Raw genomic sequence first — 25,360 nt, forward strand, 5'->3', positions numbered from 1 at the left:
CTGCAGTTTTAGTCTACTAACTTTAATACATTTTCTACAAAAATGAAGCAAGTTGAAATTTCATGAGGAAAGATATCTGGAAACTACTACTTGCAAGGTGCTGCATTGAGAATATGCAGTCAACAGTAACATTGTCAATAGTTTCTGGATGTAGACTAGCACAATATTGATCTCAGCACATAAATGAACAGAACATTGGTTTAGGATTTTGACGATTGTAGGGATGTCAAATGGGTGACATGATTTTGATCTGTCTCACTGCTCTAGAGTACTGGGAGCTAATCCTTTTCCTCTAGGTTTCCAGCACCGAAGGTTTGCAATGTAGGTTCAAATTAGTGAGTCTAAAAGGTTTTGATATGAGTGAGTGTGCATCTATGATAAATGTTATTTGAATATTTGGAGGAAAAAAGACAGCACTAAGACAGAACAAAACGTCCAGAGAAGAGCTGTCAAATCTGTCCAGGAAATATTCATACAATGGTAATTTGCAAGAGAAATCTGAAGGACTTTAGAATTTTCAGCCCTAGACAAACCCAAAAGAAGTACTTTAAATTATAGCATACATTCATTCAACTTCCTCTGAAACTGCCTGTATAGTACAAGGTTACAGACAAGTGAAGCCTATCACAGTGAGTATGAGTAGGGATGGGAGTCAATTTGTTATTGTCAATCAACCTACAAACAAACCTTTGGAGTCTGGAGAAAACTCAGATAATGATGGAACATGTAATCTTGACACAGAAAGCATACCATTTGAGGTTTCTATGAGGCTATAGCATTGCATTGCTCCATTGCCATTTATCATTTTCAGATTAATGCCCATTTCTCTGGTTCAACCAGCTTGACAAGTTGTCTTACAAATTTCAAAGGATATCAGAGCAGACATTTTTATGGGTGCTTGACCTTCCTGCCACCAACCTTCTTTAGTTTCCTTGTATGACATACAAGAAGGTTGGTGACCTTATTCTAGCCACAGGTCACAGGGGTAACTATTGTCATTTATAAAGAAAATAAAATAAGCCTGCCAAGTGAGGTTGTCAGTGGAGTCCCTCTGGGGTCTATCCTTAGACCGTTCCCGTATCTAATTTACTGTATATTAATGATATTGATTCTGGTATGGTTAGTTAAGTTGTGTAATTTGCACAAATGGAATTGAATTGGAGCAGACAATGGCAGACACTGCATGGGCAGCAAAAAGAATTCAAAAAGACCTGCACATGCTTTAGAAGTGGACGAACAATGCTGAAAAGTGCAAAATGTTACATATGGGTAACATCCATCCATCTATCCATTTTCCAACCCGCTGAATCCGAACACAGGGTCACGGGGGTCTGCTGGAGCCAATCCCAGCCAATACAAGGTGCAAGGCAGGAACCAATCCCAGGCAGGGTGCCAACCCACCGCAGGACACACACACATCCACACACCAAGCACACACTAGGGCCAATTTAGAATCGTCAATCCACCTAACCTGCATGTCTTTAGAGTTTGGGAGCAAACCGGAGCACCCGGAGGAAACCCACGCAGACATGGGGAGAACATGCAAACTCCACGCAGGGAGGAGCCAGGAAGCGAACTCGGGTCTCCTTACTGTGAGGCACCGTGCTGCCCCATATGGGTAACAGTAACATCAAATATATTGATATTGACACAACATGCTCATCAACAATGCAATGTCCAGAGTCAATCAAAAAGGCAAATAAAATGTTAGGTTATATCGTAAAAACTTTTGAATATAAATCAATGAATGTTATGCTAAGACTATATAATGTACTAGTGAGAGCACATCTGGTGTACATTGTGCAATTTTGGTCATCATGCTATAAAACAACATAATAGCACTTGAAGATATGCAGAGGACAGCAACCAAGTGCATCCAAGGACTGTCATACTTTGACAGACTAAGAGAATTAAACCTGTTTAGTCTCTGGTAGGGGAGTCTACATCCCTCATTACAATCCTCATTGGCAATGATAAAGTAGATTCAGCAGAATTCTTTCAAATTAAGAGTGGATAATATACTCAAGGACACCAAAGGATGTTAAAGGCAAGTGCATTTAAGACTAAAGCCAGGAAGCACTTCTTTATGCAAAGAGTTGTGGGAATCTGGTACAAACTACCAAGCCATGTAGTTATAGCAGAAACCTTGACAACCTTTGAGAACAATTTTCAATAGATACCGAGACAATTTAGCTATTAGCCAAACAGACAAGCTTGATGGACTGGACAGTCTCTTAACCTTTGAACTCTTGCAGATTTTGTTTTTTTCTTTTTTCTATCCATTTTTTCCTCTGTCCTCTAGGCTATCTGACATTACTTTACTCTTTGTTACTTAGTATTGCCTAATCTTATTTTGGTTTCACATAAAAGTTTCTTCATCTTGTAAAGCACTCTGAGCCACACCATATGTATGAAAATGTAAATAAATGTTGTTGTTGTTGTTGATGTTGAATAGCCTCCTCTTGTTTGTCAAATTCCTTATGTTCTAAAAGCAAGCTGGCGTATATACTGCAATGTCAAATGTTGTGTGGGGACACTTCATCTCAACACACAATACATAACAATTTACTTCTTAAATAGCCCAAAATCACACAAGGAATGCCTCAATGAACAGGACCTGTTTTTGAAAGCCTCCAAGCTTTGTATCACTAAGAAAGAAAAAACCTTGTAGGGAAAAAAAAGGAAGAAATCTTGGAAAAGGCAATTTAGAGAGAGACCCCATTCCAGGTAGGCCTGGCATACATGTTACGCCTTGCACAAAACTATTTCATACCTATTCTTTGCTTTTTTCCTTGGCTCTGTATCTCTGTTTTTTACATTTTATTTAATTTTAATTTTTCTCCCTTTTCACTTCTTAGAATAAAAACTGTTTTTTATGCCATTTTTGACCATTTATGTTCTGAGGGCTGCCCCTAGAAATAAAGCATTACTGCTATGACTACTAAAATAATAAAAAACGTGAATAAAATATTATGTCATAATATTCCTAAACCTTGTTAGTCCATTTAATAGTCACCAGGAGGCAGTGCTCATTCCAGGATATTGAACACAAGGCTGGAACTAACCCTGCATGAGGTGGCTGCTTCATCACAGGCCTCACTAATGCACACTTCCACATTGAAATTGAAATAATTTAGAATTGCCATTATGCACACTTATTTGTAATGAGGCAGCAAAAAAAATGCTTTTTTGTTCTCACAAATCATATCTTTAATAACTGTATGTGTGGAGTCTACATGTTCTCCCTGTTCCTATGCAAAGTATTCCCTGGGTACACTCCTAAATCCCAAGAACATTTATGTTATGTTAATAGATTATTATTTATACAGTTTATTATTTAGCTCAATTTCAGAATATTTTGTGAAGTATGATATAAATATATAAAATAATTACAATTTTAATATAAAAATAATAAATATATATAAAATAATTACAAGTTGCCTGAAGAAGGGGCCTAAGCTGCCTCGAAAGCTTGCATATTGTAATTTATTCAGTTAGCCAGTAAAACGTGTCATTTTCCTTAACTTCTCATTAAAGAACCATTGACAAAGTAAAAATACGCACTGTGATATTACAATCAGTAACATAAACATTACATGTATGCAATTTTTTTAATCAGTATATAAAGAAGAGATATTAAATAATCCATCCATTTTCCTAAACCACTTATGCAATAATATGTTATTTGCTTTGTCATATTACATGTTCTTATGGAAAGTCTTCCATAATTCTAAGAAGAATAAGGATGCTTTATAATGTCTCTTCATACTTTAATACTGCAATTAAAATGGCCATTAGCCATTATTTTTGTACCGTCCTCTGATATATTTGCTTAGAAGGCTTCCTGCTTGTCACCCCAGGGTTAATAAAAAAAAACAATTCCTTATTTGCAAAAGTCAAAAAGCAGGAAGCTATAACAATAAATTTGCCTCCATGAAAACAACAACTTCAGCACTGTCCTGAAATTACTGGAAGTGATAACTTGCAGTCCTAGCCATAGACAAAGGGGGATATCAGTGAAGGTATTGTTTCCTAAGGAGACACAATGATAAGCAACAATAAACTGTGTGCACCGTCCCCATGTTTTGCATTCCTTAAGATATTAGTCTGGACTGGGAATGAGAGAGAACAGATGAGGTTAATGGTCTACTGGGCCTAAACAAATTCACAGCAGTCTCCACTAAATTTGTTTACCAGTAGCATCATAAGACATGCATTAGATGGTTGTCACAGCATGTGTCGTAAATTAACTACACATTATTCAAGCATGCCACAGAATTAAACATGTTGTTTGAATATACAACACAAACAAACTAATAAATACTATCAGTGACCCTATGCATCTGTTGAACATTCGGCCCAAATGCAAAACGCACTGCTATACTTGAGCAAAACTTGAAAATATTTGCCCTACAATGCACTGGTCTTTCATTTAGGATTATTTTCTTGGATCAAATCTGGAGTTTCTGGTTCCTCACAAGTCTGTACTAAAAAGGTTCATAAACTGGACAGAAGGATAATGTTTTTCATTAACAGTACCTATACAGATCTAAAAACCATTGTTTATTAATAATGAACATTTAGATATGCCATGGTAAAAAAAGTAAAGAACAATAATGGAAAAATGAGCAGTATGATGGCTACATATTGTTTCATTCACAGTGTGGATCCAGTTTGAATATTTTCTCTTGTGATCATCTTCTCAGCTTTGGCATCATATTCCAGACTATCACATTAACTAGCAATGTTATGTCATGTTGCCACACAGCATGTATCTGACTGCAGAAGGTAAACAAATGATTTAAATTTCAGAATGTATTCAAACTTTTACACCCATTTTTAATCTCAGCAGTAATGTAAACCTGGGCAAATAAACTGAACATTTTTTGGAAAAAAAATACCTTAAGGCAGTGTTTCCCAATCACTGGTCCAGGGATCGGTACTGGTCTCCGAAATTCATTGAAGTTTTTTAGCCAATGTGAACACTTTTTAGATAACATTTCAAACGAAAAACAACACCATGTTTTATTCTATGTATCAAGTGTACAAATAAACTAGCAAGCAAACTTGGATCTTCCTAACACAAAAAGGTTCTCAGAACCATTCTATAGTATCTAAATACCTAAATTTGGACTCCTGAAAGTCAAAGAGAGACCAACGCCTCTAGTAAATCTGGATAATAGAACCCCTGCTCTATTAAAATATCAGACTTAAAAAGACAGCTCCTGCACTTATGTGTTTCCACTTCAGTCACTGGGTGGACACATTATAATACAGAGTAAAAACCTTTGTATTTTCCACCTTCCAAGTCTGTCAAGATGTCTTCTTATGGCCCACCATTTAAAACTGATTGACAACCTCTGCTTTAAAGAACAGCTTGAATCATTTCCTTCTAAATTTATTATTGAGACCTTAAAGAATGTTGAGACCTTCTTTTATTAAATTAAAATTCACAAAGTTTATCCATCCATCAGTCTAGACATGTGTTTCCTAAACATGGAGACACAATAGAAATGTACCAAATGTTTTAATATACAGTATTAATTCATCCATCCATTTTTAACCTGTTCAACCAAACAACTATCAGACACACAGTAGTGACAAAATCTGAATAGTGCACCAGCTAATCACAGGGTAATATATTAATACATACAAGCACTTAGTTATACAGGGTGGTCCAGATCTAATTATGCAGATCCAGATCAAGTTCAAGTTCAAGCACTTTATTGTCATTGTGTAACACAACGAAATTACTTTTTGTGACAGCCCCAAGGTGCATTTAAAGAAAAGTCAAATAACTCCAAATACGTCGTATACAGTGTTAAGTGATCAAGTAACCAGAGCAAATTATTATTGCGCAAAGTATAGCAGCTTAAAATGTTATTGCTCCTGTTAATGAATAGTACATTACATATTCTATATTGTAATACATTAGTATATTGCACATTACCAATATAGCTTACTGCACATGTTAAATTAAAAATTATCTCAGTCTGGATGACTTTGATTTATGCGGGGACAATTCCAGTTTGGTGCAAAGACGATTCTTCATGTCATCAGTTTGCACACTTCTCGATGGTCCGGGATTTTTCAAGTGATTTTCTATGTAAGAAACTTAATAAGTTATAGCGTAATGAAAACTGCAAAATAAGATCTGGACCACCCTATATTAGTCCATTCAGGCTCCTGCTAATATTCAGGATATAGTTGATGTATTATTATACATGACTACCAAAAGCATTACACTCCTGGTGATAAACAACAATGGAAAGAAAATGGAGAATCTCAATAGTATTTTCCCTCTCATGAGCTACAAAATCCAATCACATAAAAATCCATGTAAATAAATGCAATCACAATTCATTGTAAGGTGAGCAGTGCAGCTATAAACATAAAACTATACTAGAACAGATGATTTTAAAGCAGTAAAAAGCTGGGATGGCTGTAATGAAACACAGCCCACTGTTACTCTATATGAAAATGTATAAATGCCAACTAAAAAGAAATTAAAAAGGTCTGTTTAATTTGGAGAGAAAGTTAAACTTTGAAAAAGAACACACTGTAACTGGCTAAATGTGTGCAATATGTTCAAAGTTTTATCTTACAAACAGAAAAAAACAGATGGCACAATCCATTATTTACATGAGGCTGATGTTTTGAAATGATTATTGTCTGAAAGAATTTGAAATGGAACTATTGATTTATATTTAATTTTAGTTAACTAATGTCATGTTAGACTGGAACTCCATTACTACAAATATTACTAATTATTCTGGCTATTTTGAATGAAAATCAGACTGACAAGTACACAGTCTTAATTAATTTTATGAGCTCAGTAATTTTCATGAGAAAAGAATATGACTGAAATTCAAACGTTTTAAACAGTACACTCCAGTAAGGACAGTATTGACTTACATTATGTACTAAATGAATTTCCCCATCAAATCTGCAAACTCCAATAAAGTTTTACATACCATCATCTGCATCAGTGGCTTTTATCGTGAGAACTGTGGATCCAGGAGGCAGATTTTCCATAATAGAAACACTGTATGCCGCAGAGCTGAAGACTGGAGGATTGTCATTGACATCAAGGATATTGAAATAAACTCTCACAGTACTGAACTGCTTGCCACCATCCTCAGCCTGAACGGTAAGAATGTAGTACTGTTGGATTTCGTAGTCTAAAAGCTGAGTCGCATTAAAGACTCCTGTCACTGGGTTCAAGTAAAACACTCCATCTTGATCATCCTCTACCACAGAGTATGTGATCTCACCATTGACACCAGAATCTGCATCACTTGCCAGAATGGCTGCCACAATAGATCCTAGAAGCACACAAATCAAAGATATTGCATCTTGAAATATAAATGTATACATGACTAAAAAGATAAATTATATCATTGAAGTAGGAGGAATTTAGTTAGCAGAACATTTTTGGTATTTAAACAAAGAAGGGCTTAATGTTAGCACCTTACAGTTGAAGGAGAGACAAACAAACAACCAAATTCAAAAACAAACTGAGAATGAAAAAATAAGTCATAGCAAGTTGGTGTTCACTCATCTTGGAGAGGAGGTCAAATGGCTTTCCATATTTTGGAAACACAGTAATGTGGAAGAGGGTATGTTTTGTTGTATCTTCTTGTGGAAAATATGTAACATTTAACGATTTTTTTTACAAAATGCACTGCATCTCCACAGTGAGAGGCATAAATAGGTTTTATATTACTGGTGTACAGGCAATTACCTGCATTCCCCAGCTGCAGAAAAAAGAAAAAATACCCAGATAAACATGGAAGTACAAACAAGTCTTCAATATTCCTAGTCTTCACCAAAAATAAAACATTTAAAACCACCAAAAACAATCTTTTAAGTGAGTTTTGCAATACCAAACAAAAAAACTGAATACCCTCAAATCTCAAAAATGCCTTGATGGATTTAATTGAAATTTGGTGATGTTATAGAAAAAAATTAAAATTACTGATGTGTTTTTGTTATTTGTCAATTTCTATTATTGTATGTCGACTCACATGCTCTGTGGGTTACGCAAATGAAGGACACAGCAGAACTGATTGACAGGCCACACAAATGGCACCACTAATCAGTAGAGTGGACGGACAACTGAAGACACGGTGAGGTTCTGGATAGGAAAAAGGGGCTGTGATCATAGTTGGCATGTAAAGTGAGGTGTGAAATATAAAGAGAAAGTTCAACAATCCTCAAGAAAAAAAGATGAATGGTTAGCAAACGCTGCTTTTTGCTGTTGACTACGGTCACTCTTAAATGTTTGCTGCCTCTTATTTTGGTTATCTGTTCATCTCCATCAACCTCCTTGTATGAAGTATTGAGTGACACAAAGAACTTTTATATGAACAACAAGTAAGCGCCACTAGGTGAAGTATCATAGGCATTTTGGGCATGGGAAAAGTGGTACATAAATATATTGTATTATTATTATCATCGAGTGCTGCAAAGCAGTCTCAAACAAATGAGGAGCAAAAGGGCTGGGAGGAGGGCAGCCTGTTGCCCCATGGAGTTTTGGAGGCATTACCAAAGGGTGAAAGGAGTGATAACACTGGCACAGTTCTTCCAGACTGCGGTGCTGAAGGGGGTTTGAGCTACCTGATAACAGCTGTGTAGCAATTCAAAATTGCTCTGCGCACCCAGAAAAGACATGCACAGTCTTCCTCCCATTTCCACCTAAGCAGCTTAGAGGAAACAAAGCTGACCCCACCTTCTAATTCAAAAGAATACACTTTCCTATAAAATTATGTTAGGCAATGACCATCAACAAAAGCCAAGTCGCAAGGACAAGCAAGAATTGCTCTAATTGCTCATTGGCAATTGCATAAAACATGTTCAAGAGTAAGCAGCCTGATACTATTATTATTTGACTGATGCCTTCATCCAAGGTGACTTACATCTGTGACACAATTGGTTACATTTTTTTTTGTTTTACCAAGTGATGTATAGGCACTTAAAGAAACTTGCTCATGGTCATGCAGGGTCAGTAGCAGGATTTGAATCCACAACCTCAAGGTTTGAAGTCCAAAGCCCTTAACCACTACATCAAACTGCCTGCAATTTATATTTTCCCTTGGCTACAAAAAGCTACAAATATTATACACAGAAAAGCACTTAATTAGTTACACAGTACATTTGATACACCCGATTAACTGACAGCACTATAATGGAGGCCAATTGTCTTACAAAATCAAACGGGGCAAAGCTGGTTAACACAGCTATAATATCCAGTTATGTATGTGTGTGAACCTGGCATGGTCATCCTTTGGTATTTACTGAATCTACAGTATCACGTAGATATAATTTATAATGTATTTAATGTATGTACACACAATACAAATTCAAAAAGGATATGCGAACTATTAAGACTTTTTGGAACTGCCTGAAAAGGTGATTTCTTATACAACAGTAACATTTCTGTACATAGTAATATACTTGGTTTTGCCTCCATACAGTAGATATTTTTCACCATCAGTGTAGCAAGCACAAATGTACAAAGATCTCACCTGGTGTAGTGTCTTCTGGTATGTCAAACGAGTATACATTTCTGGAGAATTTTGGAATGTGATCATTAACATCACTAACTGTGATATTTATTCTCATATCTGAAGACTGTAGACCATCATCAGCCCTCACCAGCAATGAGTACTTTGAACGACGTTCTCTGTCCAAACGTTTAGTGGCAATCAGGTCTCCAGATTCCGGATCAATGCGGAAGCTGTCATCTGCGCCACTAATAATTGCATATGTCACAAGAGCATTAGCTCCCTGAAAGAAGAAAACAGTTCTTATTATAATACCTCAACACATTCATATAGGAGACATTTGCCCAATATGAAATAGGCAGTCTACAACCAGTGGTAGTATAGTATAGATCTAGAATCTATATTAGAAGAGTTTTTTTCTTCTCTTCTCTATTGTCAACCGACTTTAGCTGAACTTATTTTACTTTATTTAACAAATGACATTATCATTTACTTAGTTAGCCACCATTAGAAGCAGGTAACAGCACTATTTAAAAGTTGCTTCATTATTGTAGATAAAAGTAATCTAAAATAAAAATGCATTTTTAAGCTAAGCTTTAAGCATACCAATTAACTACAACTGGTACTTCTTGAAATAACAGACAATCCCCTATACAATCATAATGTGATCACATTAAAAAACAAAGGCTGCAATTACTCAACTCCAATTGCTCCCCCAGTAGTGCCTCAGACTGCATCCATGTTTCATTCTTCATTCTAAGTTTCTGTTTATGACATTGGTTGGAAACTTGGGACTTTAGGGTAAACAAGTTCACAGTTTGCATTGTACTACAGTTATTCTCACACCAGTGATTAGATTTATTTAATGCCACTCTCTGGTGAATGCATACACTGAACAGAAAGTTTAAGAGCAAGCATTTTTTCTTCTTTTCTTTCTTATTTTTCAGGTTTATATTGTAACTAAACAGGACTGAATAAAGATGAAATGGGCCCCTTAAGAAGATGACGTGTCACTTTTCTTTCTCAAACACGCTGCCAGAACCTTGCGATAACAGCTCTACAATAAATGCTGGTAAAACCAAATGAAATTTCATGCCAGCTCCATCTACTTCGGGTATTAGAGTGTATGCAATTTTTAACCCCACAGCTAACAGTGATCTAATGCTGTCCTGTGATTGATGTACACGAATGGAAAACAGCAGGATTTACAGTGACCCCCAGTCTTGTGAGTCCACCATTCATCTTACTTGACTACTTAAAATCCAACCAGGTTCTGTTTTTGCAATGTTCATCATTGATTTGTGCATGTGTTAGATATTAATGACACAAGTCACATGAAAATATTTAAGATTTATGTAAGAGCTAGAATAACTCTCTATTATTCTTTTATATAAAACATAATCGATTTGGGTTCTAATTTAAATGATATTTAAAATCTACTTGTCACAATACCAATAACTGTGACAATTAAAGCTTGTACAAAATTTCAATTACAGCCAGGAGACACCTGCTACTAATTATCACCTACAATCCAAATGAAGGGACGTCACGCTCTTCTCTTTCCAGATGTCCATCACCAAGCAGTAGATAAATGTTAGAAGTTGAACTCACTTGCCTGAACAGCATATGACCCAGTGATGTTTGTGCAACTGCCACGTTCTCACATGATTAATTTAACCAAGTAGATTTTATTTTGGACTGTGTGTTAGAAAAGTGAGTAAGTAGCTGTAACAATACTCTCACACATCTCCCCTGCTATGTACTCCACACAATACAGTGTATAGTTTTCTGGAATTCTTAAACTGCTCTTTCCTGTTTGCATTCAACATATTACTGTGCGGCTAAGCAGATGTGGATAAATTATTCTTCAAATCAACACTGAAAAGCATGAAGTAATTTAAAATAGAGAGATTACATAATGGTTACTCTAAAGTGTTACAGGAAGTTAAGCTTCAGTAGTTGAACATATTTCTAAAATTGCCATCGGTAATTTTAAATTCCTACAATAATGTTCATGCTGTTACATTTTAATGCACATTGTTTTAACAATGGAACACCTGAAATAACATTTCAGAAGAACTAGGTTCCTGAAGTGCAATCAATCGATCAGTTTCTATTTTACTTTGAACAGACTTACATAGTTATCAGCATAACATAAAATCCAGCAATCTGTTATCTATACCCATTTTAACCCAGTCAGGGTGGTAGGACCCTGCAGCAATAGAATAACATGAGCTCACCACTAAAAAGCCGGTCTAGTGCCCACAGTGACATGTCCAGTTTAGAATCCCAAACTTTGAAATGTGAAAAGGAAACCTGAGCACCTACAGAAAACTGATCTCAGCCTGTACACTTCATAAAGAAGGTAATTCGGCCTGGGAGTGAACTTAGGGTAAAGGAGGAACATTTATTGGAAGTACATTATAAAATAAATTTGAAAATGTACAAATATACATATGAATTTAGATGCATTCAGATTTAGTGATTTTTTTGGAATACTTTGCTTTGTATTCATTAAAGACAGAGAAATATCACATTTAAAAATATTTTTGTATAAATGAGTCACATTCAAAAAATGGCACTGATAAATAGAATGCAAATACATTTATTAGCAGAGTACAAAACATGCATAATTTTTAAAAGAATCCAACAATATCACACAGTTAAAACCAAGCCCAAAAATACTTGGGGGCTGAAACAGCTTCCACAAACTCCATATGACAAACTGAAGTGGTGTAAAAGTTATATCAGCTGATGTGCTATTGTTAGTTGTTGGTTCTGGAGGGTCAATGGCTGATTGTAATTCATATTTAAAAAAAAATGACTTGCAAGAAGTGCCAAATGGAGAGTCAAAATGTATCGCACATACAAGAAGCTGGTGTTAAGGTCCTAACCGTGTGTGGGACCCTGATAGTTTTGGGGGCTTATTTTTGTGGTCAGTAGTAGCTATCTATTGTGTAAAAGAGGAAAATATACAGGTTGAAATTATCAAGGGAAATTTGAAAGAGTAGATTAATCAGCAATTGGGATCGCACACAGAATGCTTCTCTGTTTGAAGAAAGTGGATTTTGAGAATTTACCAATGCTTTTTAACTGGCAATTTCTGAAATAGGAAAAATTTATAAAGAGTACTCAATTTGAGCTATATCAACAAACACTATACTTTCCTGACATGTTTCTTTGCAGATTGTGTACAATTTCAGTTTTCAGTTTTTTGTGCATGCACTTAACAATGAAACAGACTAAAAAAACATATCAAAATGAGTTTCCGAATGGTGAAGTTGGCTCTTCCCTTTTGTGTGTTTGTGTGACATCCAGGAGATCCATCCCCCTTGTGGAACTGCTGCCAATCATCATTGTTTCCCCCTTGGAAAATCACCCCTGAACATCATCCTTTTTGTGGGATTCTCTTTGCAAGTGGTGACCCATGGCACGGCTTTCTGCAAACCGCTCACAACCCTTTCACATTCAGTAGTATTGTAATTCAAGACTCAGCGCAACTCAAGTGCAGACATAGTTTAAGAAACACTACCTTAGTCTATCTAATGTATACTGGTACATGTAATAAATTCCTTGAGATGGACTGGTGCCCTGTCAAGGGTTGGTTCCTGTGTTACGCTTGATGCTGCCTAGAAAGGTTCTCTGAATTGGTTTACGCAATTTTCAGGTTATGTTACTCTTACAAATAATGTCATGTGTTACACTTCCTAGCCCTGTTTGCTTTACTTTTATAGGTATGCATCTCATACTGGAAGTTTTAGATCATTTTTTATTTTTATGGTAGACATTTTATTACAGTAGGTTGAATATGTTCAAAATTTCTGTCTTCCTTCAAATATAAAGATTGCTAAAAATAATACAAAGGGCTGCGATAAACTAATGATCAGTGTAACTTACAAAAAGGTTTAATTTTTAAAAACCCAATAGCTGTGGAAAAAGTAGCATTAGTTAATATAAAGCCAAAGCATAAAGGGGTGGCACAGTGGTAAGCTCTGCTTTCTTGTATATCCAATGCCCTGAGTCTGAATCTTGTGCCATCTTGTTGGCTGTGAGAAGTATGAATATTCTCCCAGTGTCTGTGTTAGTATTCATCTAATGTAGGTTATCTGGTTTTGCACTCAAAGACATGCAGCTTAGGCTAACTGGTGACTCTAAATTGCCTAATGTGAGCCGTGCCCAGAAGTGGATTCATACTTTGTACACAGCTAATCCCAGTGCTGTTGGCATATGCCCCTGACGCTCACCAACCTTGAAATGGATTAAGCAGGTTTAAGAATGTATGTATGTCAGTACACAAAAGGCTGAAAAAAATCCATCTAGTATGTTTCAAACATAAGAACTTAAGATGAAAAATGCAAGCTGCCGCAGAATGTGATCATTAAAGAAATGCATAGGTTATTTATGCAGACAACACACATATGTCCGACGTGCTTGCTAATTACATTCAAATTTATTATTCATTTAGTCAATCTATATTACTAAACGAATGTTGTATATCAGCGGTGTGTTAGCACCCTGCCCAGGATTGGTTCCTGCCTTGTGCCCTGTGTTGGCTGGGATTGGCTCCAGCTGACCCCCGTGACCCTGTGTTCGGATTCAGCGGGTTAGAAAATGGATGGATGGATGAATGTATATATGCACAAATGCCAGACGCAGCGAAAGCGCACGCACACTGCGCCTCAGCGTCAACCCCAGCGGCTTCCCAGAGTCAATAGGTGGCGCCAAACAACACAACACGACCTGTAAACTAAACTTGCGGTAAAGCTTGCACGCCAGGTTGTATATATGCACAGATGCCAGAGGCCACAAGCAAGCCGTACACACTACCACCGCCGCCCTAACGCGACCGCCCACACCACCGCATATACCACCTTCGTTTAGTAATATAGCCCTTCAAGCCCGATTTCGCCGCAATGGTCACTTCAGCACGCGAATCTGCCGCCGTCAACAAACGACTTCTAGCTAACGACACCGAAATAGAAAAACAAAAACGAGACCGCATGGATATAAACAATGAACGCAGGCGCCTACAACACGTTTCTGAAACACCAGAACCAGATCAGTCACGGCTCCAAAAAGAAACCGCTTTAGTACAAATATGTTTATTTAATTACATGAAAACTTTCCCAGGACGCAACCACCCTCCATGATTTGTCTTCCATACAAATATCGGAGGGAACAGAAAGTGATTGCCGTTCTTGGATTCGAGAATCGCGGGTTTCCTGGTATTGACTAAAATGGTAACTGGCGTGGGAAAAACTGTACAGTAGTGGTATGAAAGATCTGGTGAAGCCTTAACAGAATTTTTCCTCTGAAATGATGTGTTCTGATGTCTTAATGTTAACAATAACCTAGTTATCTCTTTTGTTGATAACCCGCAAGATGTGCAAGCTCTAACAGTTAGAAGAGGGAATGCTTGATAAAAAAGTGGTTCTCATTTTAGTACTTAGAATAAGGGGCTGTGAACTTTAAGATCCATCACTAAACTGGAATGTTCAAGTTGCACATTCACACGACTACGTAAAGCAAACCTAGAACACTTCAGGGCCAGTTTGAGCACCCGGAACAAACACAATTTCACAAATAACAAAAACAGCATTGTTCTATATAAGAAATTGTACTGCACATATGATGAAAATTAGAATACATGATTAAGAAGACAAAGTTGAGTGTGGTTATAAGCATTACAATAACAAGTTAAAGTGCTGAGCAAAGCTTATTAGTTATTTTGCACAACATCTTGGTCCATAGTGTTGCTGTGATGTCACAACTTTGAACTGGATGTGCAAGTAATAAAGTAGATGCATATTATTCCTCTTCATTGAGGAACTGATTTTACTCTGACAGGTTTCAAAAGCATGCTTGCTCACCATTTTAAATAAATCTTTATATATAATACGCTACTGTTCGTTTATCGGTCTAGGATTTTAAATCATCTGTAGCTCGCAAACCTTTTGAGCTATTGACCTGAAATTTGGTACACATTAACTATGTGATGTCTACTATCTGTTTTTGGGGTTATTGATTGACTTTCCAAGGTTATTCCTCTTTTTAGTTTTATTTTATTTTATTGTAGAATCAACTCTCAGCAGCGGCCAGCAGGGCGGATGTGTGGTGCATGCGTATGGGCGCCGTTCTCATCCCTTCCACCTTCGTTGTTACTTCCCCTACCTACTCATATCTTAAATCATGAGAGTAGGCATTTTCCATACAAGAAATGAAAACAAATGGTTACCTTGCTATTGTGATATAATATATATATATATTCTACTCACAACTCGGAGACTCACCTCATCGGCATCTGTAGCTGTCAGCTGCATTATCTTGAACCCATCACCAATATTTTCCTCAACGGTAAGATCCAGCATATCACTTGGGAAGACTGGGGGATTGTCATTGATATCCTGCAAAGTTATTTCAACCTGTAAAACAAAAAGATGGAGAGACAGTGTAAAACACTTTTGCTTTGTCTTTATTCATAAACATTTTAACACTATACAAATTAAACTGTGATATTTAAGTTTTTTATGAAATATTTTTTAGAAAGCCAGGTGGGATTTGTTAATTAAATAACTGAGCCAACATACTGTAGCTCAATTTCAGCCAACAAAAAAATCAATCTCAGAGGAACCAGAACATATGGGCTGCAGATACTTAGTAATTCTTAGTGCTGGAGTTCTGGTTTACACTGGATTGTGTCCACAGATCTGATATCAGTGCTCTTCCTAAGAGCTAACCTCTGTTTTTGAAAACATTTCAATGTTTTGAGTTATCCATGAATGACAGCCTCATCTTTTACATTCTAGTCTCAACTCAAATCACATCTGTGTGCCATCCTATTATGAACCAAAAGTACAAACCACCTCCAAACAAACAAAAAATAAGGGCTTAAATTATATCAGAAGTTTATGCAGAGGTATGTTTAAAAGGATTAACACCAAAAGAATAAATAGTGATATACAAAATAAAGTCAAGCTAATCCACATGAAGTACTTAGTCAAGGATTTTGCCTTACATAATTGCTGGGATTACTTATTTTCTTAAGATGTCCACCATAGACCCATACATACAAAGAGGGGAATCCAACCACCACCAATGTGTAGTACCCATATATATGATACAATGGCAGTCTTCATTGTTCCAGTACACTCACCACACATTAGTTATTAGAAGGAGTGAGAGAGATAGCCATTTACAAACAAGATGATTGAGGGGTCACCATAATGACTAAGATGTTGGTGTAAAATTAGCCAGGACATCTGAACAAACCCTACTCTTTTCGAAAGAGGCCTAGGGATCTTTAATAACCACAGTGATTAAGGACCTCAGTTTTATGTTTCATCTGAAGGATGGTGCCATATTTACAGCACAGTCTCCTTGTCACTGCACTAGGGCATTGGGATCCACACAGACAAAAGGATAAATGCCCTCTGCTGGCCTCACCAACACCTCTTAAAGCAGCAACAAAAGATTTTTCCTAGACAGTCTACCATCCAAGTATTGGCGGGCTTGAACATGCTTAGCTTTAGGAGGATGACCTGTTTCGAAGTGCAGGTGGTATGGCTGCTTTACAAAACACCATTTATAGTGCAGCTCACCTTCTAATCTTTCTCTTCTACTTCCTTACTGTACTTGCCAGCTGCGTCTTTAGCCTATAAGCACTGAATCTAGAACTATTTAATCGGGCAGGGGACTACTTAAAATTGGGATTCAAGCCATTCTTCAAAAACATCCTATTAAATTTTGGAGGGACCTAAGCACAGTTCCCTCTAGAGACTCTTAGAAGCAGTACAATAAAGGTAACAAGTAAGACAGAGCTTTTCAGCTGCTTGCTCTTCATATTAAACAGCAGAACACTATGTGTTTAATATGGGACTGCTCTATAGCCACTGCCTCTGATTCAATTCAATGATCTGAGTATAACTCACTGAAGGACGCCGTCTTCTACATTAATATGGCATAAAAACTCTGGTAAGCTCATAGCTGTTCACCTTGCTGTGCACCACATTCAGCACCTACCTTGTGTCTCATGATAACTCTTTGTCAGTCATGCAACCTTTCACATTTGTTAACCTTTCAACTGTTATATAAATTAACACATCCAGTGTGCATTTATACCATATGACAGACTCAGGAACTCTTTATATCCCGCCTGCATTTCTGAAATTCTTTTAAAATCATTTGTCTCTCACCAAAATGGCCAGGTTACCTAAGTCAGAAAACACTACTGTCAGAACCCTGGCATATATAAATTCAGAGACCATCCTAAATTTTTGTTAATTCCTATCAGTATTCAATTACTGAACAAACACATTAGTCACCTACAAACCAAAGAAAAGGTCAGGTCAAGTCAGGATGAGGAGCATGTACTGGTACAGTGCGTTGCTGCACCCACCACATAATGAAATAGCCTGGGATCCTGGTTGGCAACTCCCAAGGCAGACACGTGGTTCAGTCCCACCCTCCAGAAATGATTATCAATCTGACATATCCAGGTGTTACATGGGCGTCCCCTTTAGCGGTTCAGCTGCTCGGGTCATCAATAATGAGGAACTTGGCAAGCCAGATCATCCTTGGGGAATCACGTCACATGGCCATAGGGCTGTAACTCCTTCACAATAAAAGTAATGTGCCCCATTAGGGACTACGTGAGCAACATCCTGTTTGACATATCATACAAGTCAAATCAACAGTATCCAAAGATTCTGTGAATAGACCCAGTAACCAAAGGAGTTCAGTCTTTGTCTTGGGTCACTGCATAGCATCCATGTCTCACAGTCATATAGCAAAGCAGGAAGCACCAGGAATTTAAAGACATGGACCATCATTTTTTTGCACAGATATCGGGAGTGCCACACACCTCTTTCCATTGACCTCATGACCCCCCGTACTCTCCTAATCTGTTTACTGACTTCATAGGAAGAGTCACCAGAGAGATGGATTTCACTGCCGAGGTAAGTAAACCTCTCGACAAGGTCAACACTCCCTCTGGAAAAGGGCACACTGTTGATGGCTGTGCCCAAGAGAATATTAAAGGCCTGGATCTTAGTTTTTACCCAGGACACTCGCAAACCCAGACACTAAGACTCCTCATTCAGTCTCTCGAGAGCCCCGATTTGAGCCTCTATTGACTCGGCCACAGCATTGTCCATAGCGTAAAGATCAGTGAATCTTTTTTCACCAACAGATGCCCCACAGCCAATGGGCTGCACGACCCTGCTCAACACCCAGTCCATGCAAGCATTGAACAGAATAGGAGCAAGAACACACCCCTGATGACCCCCAGTATCAACTAGGAAAAAGGCAGAGGTTCTGCCTACACTCTGCACAGCACTCACAGTACCAGTATACTTGACATCCAGCAACTTCTAGGGGAATCCCACAAAGCCTAAGGATGTCCCACCGGGCAGCTCGATCAACTGAATCAAACACTTTATGAAAATCGAAAAAGGCTGCAAAGTAACTCTGCACTTGATGAGAACCCACAGTGCTAGGATGCGGTCAATAGTAGACTTCTTAGGCATAAAACCAGACTGCTTCAGTCGCTGGTAGGAGAGCAAGTGATCACAGATCCAATGAAGGATGAACCAGCAATAGAGTTAAGAAAAGAACAGCACACAAATGTATGTGCCAGCTCTGGTCAATCACACCATAGCAAAGTGAATATTTCACTCAGACTAATATTTGAAGCAGGCATTCTTGCTTTTTTTTCTATTTTGATATTTTTGTTATTCTTTCAATGCTCTATTTGCAATTCTACACACCTATCACTTTTGTTTTAAATTTTTCAATTTGAGTCTCTGCACCTTATGAAGGGGTCCAAAAAATCACTGAAAGAATAAAATCTACAGCTTTACTAGAGCATTAGTTAAGTATGAATTTGGAAGTAACTGTCAATTCAGTATTCTCAAATTGTGACAATTATATAACAATTTAAATATGGGAACATGACTGAACTGCATTTATTACATTGTATTTCTATAAAGAACAGAGTAATACCACTTTTCACAGTAAATAATTGTACAATTAAGAAATACTGTTTTTGAAATATTATTATAATTCCTCTAGCACATTATCCATCGCCATGGAAACTCCAGTAGAAAAAAGAATGATGTTTCCTAGTGGCATGGACTTTTAAAAGGAGTGGCTATTAAAACATACTTCTTTCTTTCTTAGGAGTGGGGGACAGGCACAGCTGTGCTATGTCCTTGGTGACAATGTTTTAACAAAGCGTGGGTTTCCCATCTGGTTATAAATAGACAATACAATACAAAACTATAAGGGACCACCAAAGAGTTTTAGTCCATTTACTTCATTTTTTTTTTGTTAACCTTCAAAACTTGCCGCTAAATTTACTGCATGTGCAAGACGAAGGCTTGACAACAAGAGCACTCTCAGACATCAGAAGGAAATACATCCTAAACTGGCCATAAGCCAAGCCTCAGCTATCATCATAGCTATCCTAGTCACCTTCAGCCAAGTCCCCGGAGAGAAAGCTAGAGAGTAAGGTATCCTAGTTTTTCCTCTGTTCATCCGCTTCACCTTTTAGCAGTCACATCTGGTGATGATGTGACACATAGATAATCAGGAGTTTAGTCTTAGGAGACAATATAACTGTTTATTTTGAATTTGCTCCATTCAGTCCGACAAGTGAGAATAGGTTGTATTAGTTAATATTTCAGTCAAATGATATTACAACAGCCAACATACAGGAACATTCCCCAAGAATGTTTTTAACAAGGTTTGAGAGGCAATCATGATGTTCATCGAGTCTATTTTATTAGGAATCAGTCTGTTTCTCCGTTTAGCACACAATCACATTTTCACAAGATGAATCCAAGAAAAACATTTTCATGTTTGCTAGCAGATATATTGTAGTTTTAACTCTAGCTCTGTAGTTTGATACTAAATCTAACCAATCTCTGTTTCTGAGAAGTTTAGTTGTTTTCATTTTTAATAAGATTTGCAATTAATGGGGTTTTTGGCCCCATTTCAAAAAAAAAAAAATCTATTCCTGTGTGCATCAAAGATTTATTCCACATCATTATAGAGCATAATTAAGAACCAGGACTGACTGACTTGATATTGGTCTTTGAAAGAAAAATTTGGGTCAACATGGAAAAAGTGTAAAGGGACATGCAAAGTCAACAACCAATGAATATTAATCTTATATATGCTTGAAGTGTAAATAATGCAGAAGAAATCCTCTTGCACCTAATTAAGTTGATGGCATAGTTATGAGAAATAATTATCCTCTGTGTTGTAGATGATATTGCCAAGCCTCTTGAGGGATATTCATTTCAAAGAGCATAGTGAAAAATTCATTGAAGAAAGGACAAGTGATCAGTAGAGATGGCTGATGAAGGGGTTTAAGTTTTATATCATACCTGTCAGTCATGACTTAACTCGGGGTTTGCTTCAGGTGAAACACCTTGGTTTACACTGAACCGATTGCATTTCACCTACTATGGTTTCAGGCTACAGCTGCTCAACAGTCAGGCAGCTCCATTATTAATACAACTATAAATGATTAACAGTCAAGTAATGGCCAGACATTGCATGTTTTACACGCCTATTAATTTTACGGCTTTTTTTACATTATCTAAAATTCACCTACCACTCTAATTTATTGTAAATTAACATTACACTTTTACAGTCTGTCAGGCGCCTTCTTAGTTTTTGATGATGTGAATGTAGTTCTGTAAAATGTTCAGAAACAGGCCAGTTAGGAAAGCTCAGCAAATATAAAGTAGTTCACTTTTACAGTCACTTCTGAATACCAGTATGAAAAATTAAAGAAATATAGTAAAATGACTTATAGTTTTACATTTAGGGGAAGTTTGGCACAGCGGCTAGTACTTCTGCCCCACCGCCAGGGAACAGGCTTCAGTTTCCAGCAGTTTGATCATTCTTGCTGTATTCATGTGTAATTTATTCCATTACTTTAGTCTCCTTCTGCATTCAGGTTTGATGAACTGTATCTGTAAACTCTGTGTGTGTGTGTGTGTGTGTGCGTGTCTGTGTATGTGTAAGAATTGTCCTGCAACAAATTTTAAATCCTGTATCAATTTAGTTCCTGTCTTGCCTCTGAATCTGTTTGAAAGCAACATTATGGAAGAAAAATTAGGTTTTTTTATTACTATGGTATTATTAAGTGATCTTCTATAAAATAGTAGAAATGACCATAAAGTTATTATAGACATCATTATTTAGGGAAAAGAATGTAATCACTTTCAGCTATTTATATTTTACTACTATCATTATTATAGATAAATATGTCATTTTTCTTTTACTACTAATTAACAATCCTAAGCAAAAACAAAGCATTCAATAGGTATTTTTTAAGAAAAAACTGTACAGAAGGAACTCATTATCATATTTATGAGCCTGAATTTGCATTTAAATTTCTCTTTATCCATTCTGCTTAGTATACAATACTGATAGACTCCTAGCAATGGAATAAGTGGATTTGTAAGGAATATCTGAATGAATGCATGAATGAATGGGCAGCCTAATACTACAGCAGTTAGTGTTGCAGCCTCCCAGTTTCAAGTTTCAATGTTGGCCTGGTCACTCTCCATAAAGAGTCTGCATGTCCTTCCCTAATATCTGCTTGGGCTTTTTCTCCCTTATGTGAAAGACATGTGCAAGGTTAACTGGCAACTCTAAACTGACAATGAAAGCATGTGGTCTGAATGAGATGATTCACAAATGGATCCAGTGCTACCAGGACAGATCTCATCTCTCTGTATTTCATTCTGTACATGAAACAGAATAATGAATGCAAATTTATTTGTTAGTGGAAATTCTTGAGTCAATCTTGTTTCCTAGACTAGCTAACAAATCTACAGAGGTTACACTGTAGCTATTTAATGCACCGCTAATGCAATATTTGATGTTTCTGCTTGTGTGGCTGCACCTAGAAGTATAGGAAAGAGCCATTATAATGTTTTCCATAACTGGAGATAAAAGAATAAAGAAGACAAAATTTGTAGCCTAACCTACTTTTAAAGGTAGATGAGCTTGACAATTTATCAATGCTTTTCAATGGAAGATTTGAAATTCTCAAATAAGAATACAATGTGCTCTATTTGAGATAACTTAACAAAAATTGGGTTCACCTAACACATTTTATTGAAGAATTAGTGTGCCACAGTGCCAAACCTCTAAAAAAATTGCTCACTGAGAGCTGAGTTGTTTCATGTGGACAGACAGACACAAATGATGACTTGGTTTCATATTACATGCAAATGCACTAAAAAGTGTATCAAGAGAAAGTGTGATCTCAACATAGATTATTCACTACACTGTGATTAACAACTGTCCAATAACATTATTTTGTGTAATGTTGTCATGCAAAAAGCTACCATACATCATAATAAAAATCTAAAAATGCTTTAAAGAAATGTGTTAAGTAGTTTGGTCACAGTTGTGCCCATCAAGATTAAGGAACCTGAACAGAAAGTAAATAACGGAGAACTGGATGAAGCGAGAATCAATTAAATGTTATCTTTACTGCAAGTGCTTCTCGTGGGGTGCATAAGTAACACAAGATTCTCAAATCTGATTGATCTGAATCAGGACATTAGGGACCATGAGCCAACATTAGGAACAAAGCAAGAACAAATCCTGGACATGGTGTCAGTTCATCAATAGCCCACTAATACACATTCCCTCCCTCGCAAATCGGGGGCAGTTATGAATCGCCAATTAACTTACATTGTTATTAGGGTTACTGACATTAGATGGAGATAACACTCCCTTATATAGTAGCTCCAGAATTCAAATATTCCATTATAAACTCTCTTTGTGGATTTTGCTCATTATCCTGTCTTTCAAAAACATGCTTACAAATGGGTGTGCACTTTGTTTCAGGACTGATTCTTGCCTTATGCCTGATGCTTCCAAGGTTTTAGCTCTCCATGACATAGAAATGGAATACACAGAGAATTCATTAATTTATGTAATAAACTAATTATTCTTTATACACTTTATTATGCATGGTTATCCTATATTATGCTTGAGGCTGACTGGACACCTCAGAGATGTTTTATACATTCTTATGATATAAGCCTCACACTTTTTATCACTACATCTAGTTATTACTTTGGGCTTATTTATCCATTTATGTTGTAAATATGTTACATCAAGCTCTTTAGATTTGTAAAACTGTAATTTTATAAGTTTTTTTGGCAATAAGATGCAGCAGCAACATTGTATGATGATCAGCATGGAAGGAAATCAAAATCAAAATTCACTGATGCTTCTTCTGCAAATTCCCCTTAACTGACCACTACGCCCTCCCTCAATACTCTAGCCCTTGTTCCTTGTTGTGAGGGAGCAGTGCCACCCATCATATTTCAGCAATGCGTTGTTAAGTACCAATTTATGGTGGGAGCCACTAGGAAGTCAGTAGAACTGTTAAATTTACAATAAATTATTTGATATCCCACATATTAGTCAATGAACAAAAAGCTACAGGTTATGAGAAGAATCAAATCCCACTCTGACTGCAAAAAAGAATGGAATTTTTATCAAGCATTGTGGTTTTATAAAGTGCATTAAGTCATCTCACATGTTCACTTTAGGGTCTGGAAACAGATGGCGTAGTGAACATTTTACAGCATGGTGTAAAGCGTAACCAGAACCGTGTCACAGTTGCAAAAGCCATAACAGGTAAGACTGTCTGATTTGAAATCTGATTAACTCATTTTGGATTTTTGCAAGGATGCAGTTGTGGGTAATGAGAAAGAAGGTGACTTAACTTAAAATGAAAGAAATAACAGAACTTCTGCATTTTAATACATACATAAATTGCCTTAGGCATTGGACTATAAAGCACAAATCTGCCAATTTAATCCCTGCCTATTACTTAATGTTTGGCCCTGAGAAAGTCACTTAACTATTGTTAACAAATAGTTGCAATGAATTCTGATCATTCACATTATCTTAGATAAAGGCTTCAGACAAATATACAATAACAGTAATATTTTTAGTTTTATATTGCTACACACGTGCACATAGGAGACAGTTTGCCGGCTACCCGCTAACTATTTCTCCTTTTCCTCCGCAGACCAGCAGAAGAACCCACCTCATAAACCCTTTTCCGGCCCTCAGAAGCCATCCTCCGTCACTTTCTTTTCCAGTATTCAAGATCCTGCATTACTTAATGTTGTTTCTAGTTCCCAGGATTCCACCCATCTATTACATTACTTCCTGCCTGCCTGTTTACTGTATACAGCATATGTCAGCTATTGTGCATACATATTCAGTTCTGTTTTGAGCTCATGTCTATAAAGACCTTCTTTTGCAATCATTTGTTTCAAGTATCCTCAAACCTTTTTCTTGTTTCCCTGTGTTTATTTTACAAATATGGCAAATAAAAATGTTTTAAATTACCATATATTTTTCTCAAACTACCACATAACTTATGATATTATGTTTTCTGCCTTATACAAATTGTAAACAGCAACAAGAATATTGATGGCTTTTAATAAAGATAAGAAAAAAAGAAATTTCTTAAAAAAAGATGAACAACACATACTAGGTACTGTACATGGAAATAATATTTACAGAGCAGTTTGCTTGTGATCCAGTTTTTTTTTAAATCCAGGTCCATGCACTCCTTTTGAAATAAGTCATCATTAAGCAGGTCTGGTCAATTCAATGCTGCGCATTAAAAAGCAACGCATAAAAAAAACATTGTGGAGCTTCAACTGCACAGCCACCCTAAACGGTCATGTACAGTATCATGGGGTATTAGAATTTATTTTAATCATGTGTATTGGTGACTCATTTTTATTTACAGTACTTAGAGTGCCTGTTGCCCAACCATCTATTCTCTAATATTGCTT

At 36.8% G+C, this 25,360-nt stretch overlaps 1 protein-coding gene across 2 annotated transcripts in view; it reads right to left on the reverse strand.

The window, feature by feature from the left end:
* LOC120527614 (protocadherin Fat 4) overlaps positions 1-25,360 on the reverse strand; it is a 244,285-nt gene that overhangs the window by 88,835 nt on the left and 130,090 nt on the right. For both annotated transcript variants that reach the window (XM_039751216.1, XM_039751217.1), the window contains exons 2-4: positions 15,797-15,928; positions 9,528-9,789; positions 6,975-7,325 (exon numbers count right to left, since the gene is read on the reverse strand). In XM_039751216.1, coding sequence (XP_039607150.1) covers positions 6,975-7,325; positions 9,528-9,789; positions 15,797-15,928 — 745 coding nt within the window. The remainder of the gene's footprint in view (positions 1-6,974; positions 7,326-9,527; positions 9,790-15,796; positions 15,929-25,360) is intronic.

Source organism: Polypterus senegalus, chromosome 4, assembly GCF_016835505.1.
Source record: "Polypterus senegalus isolate Bchr_013 chromosome 4, ASM1683550v1, whole genome shotgun sequence".
NCBI classification, from domain to species: Eukaryota; Metazoa; Chordata; class Cladistia; order Polypteriformes; family Polypteridae; genus Polypterus; species Polypterus senegalus.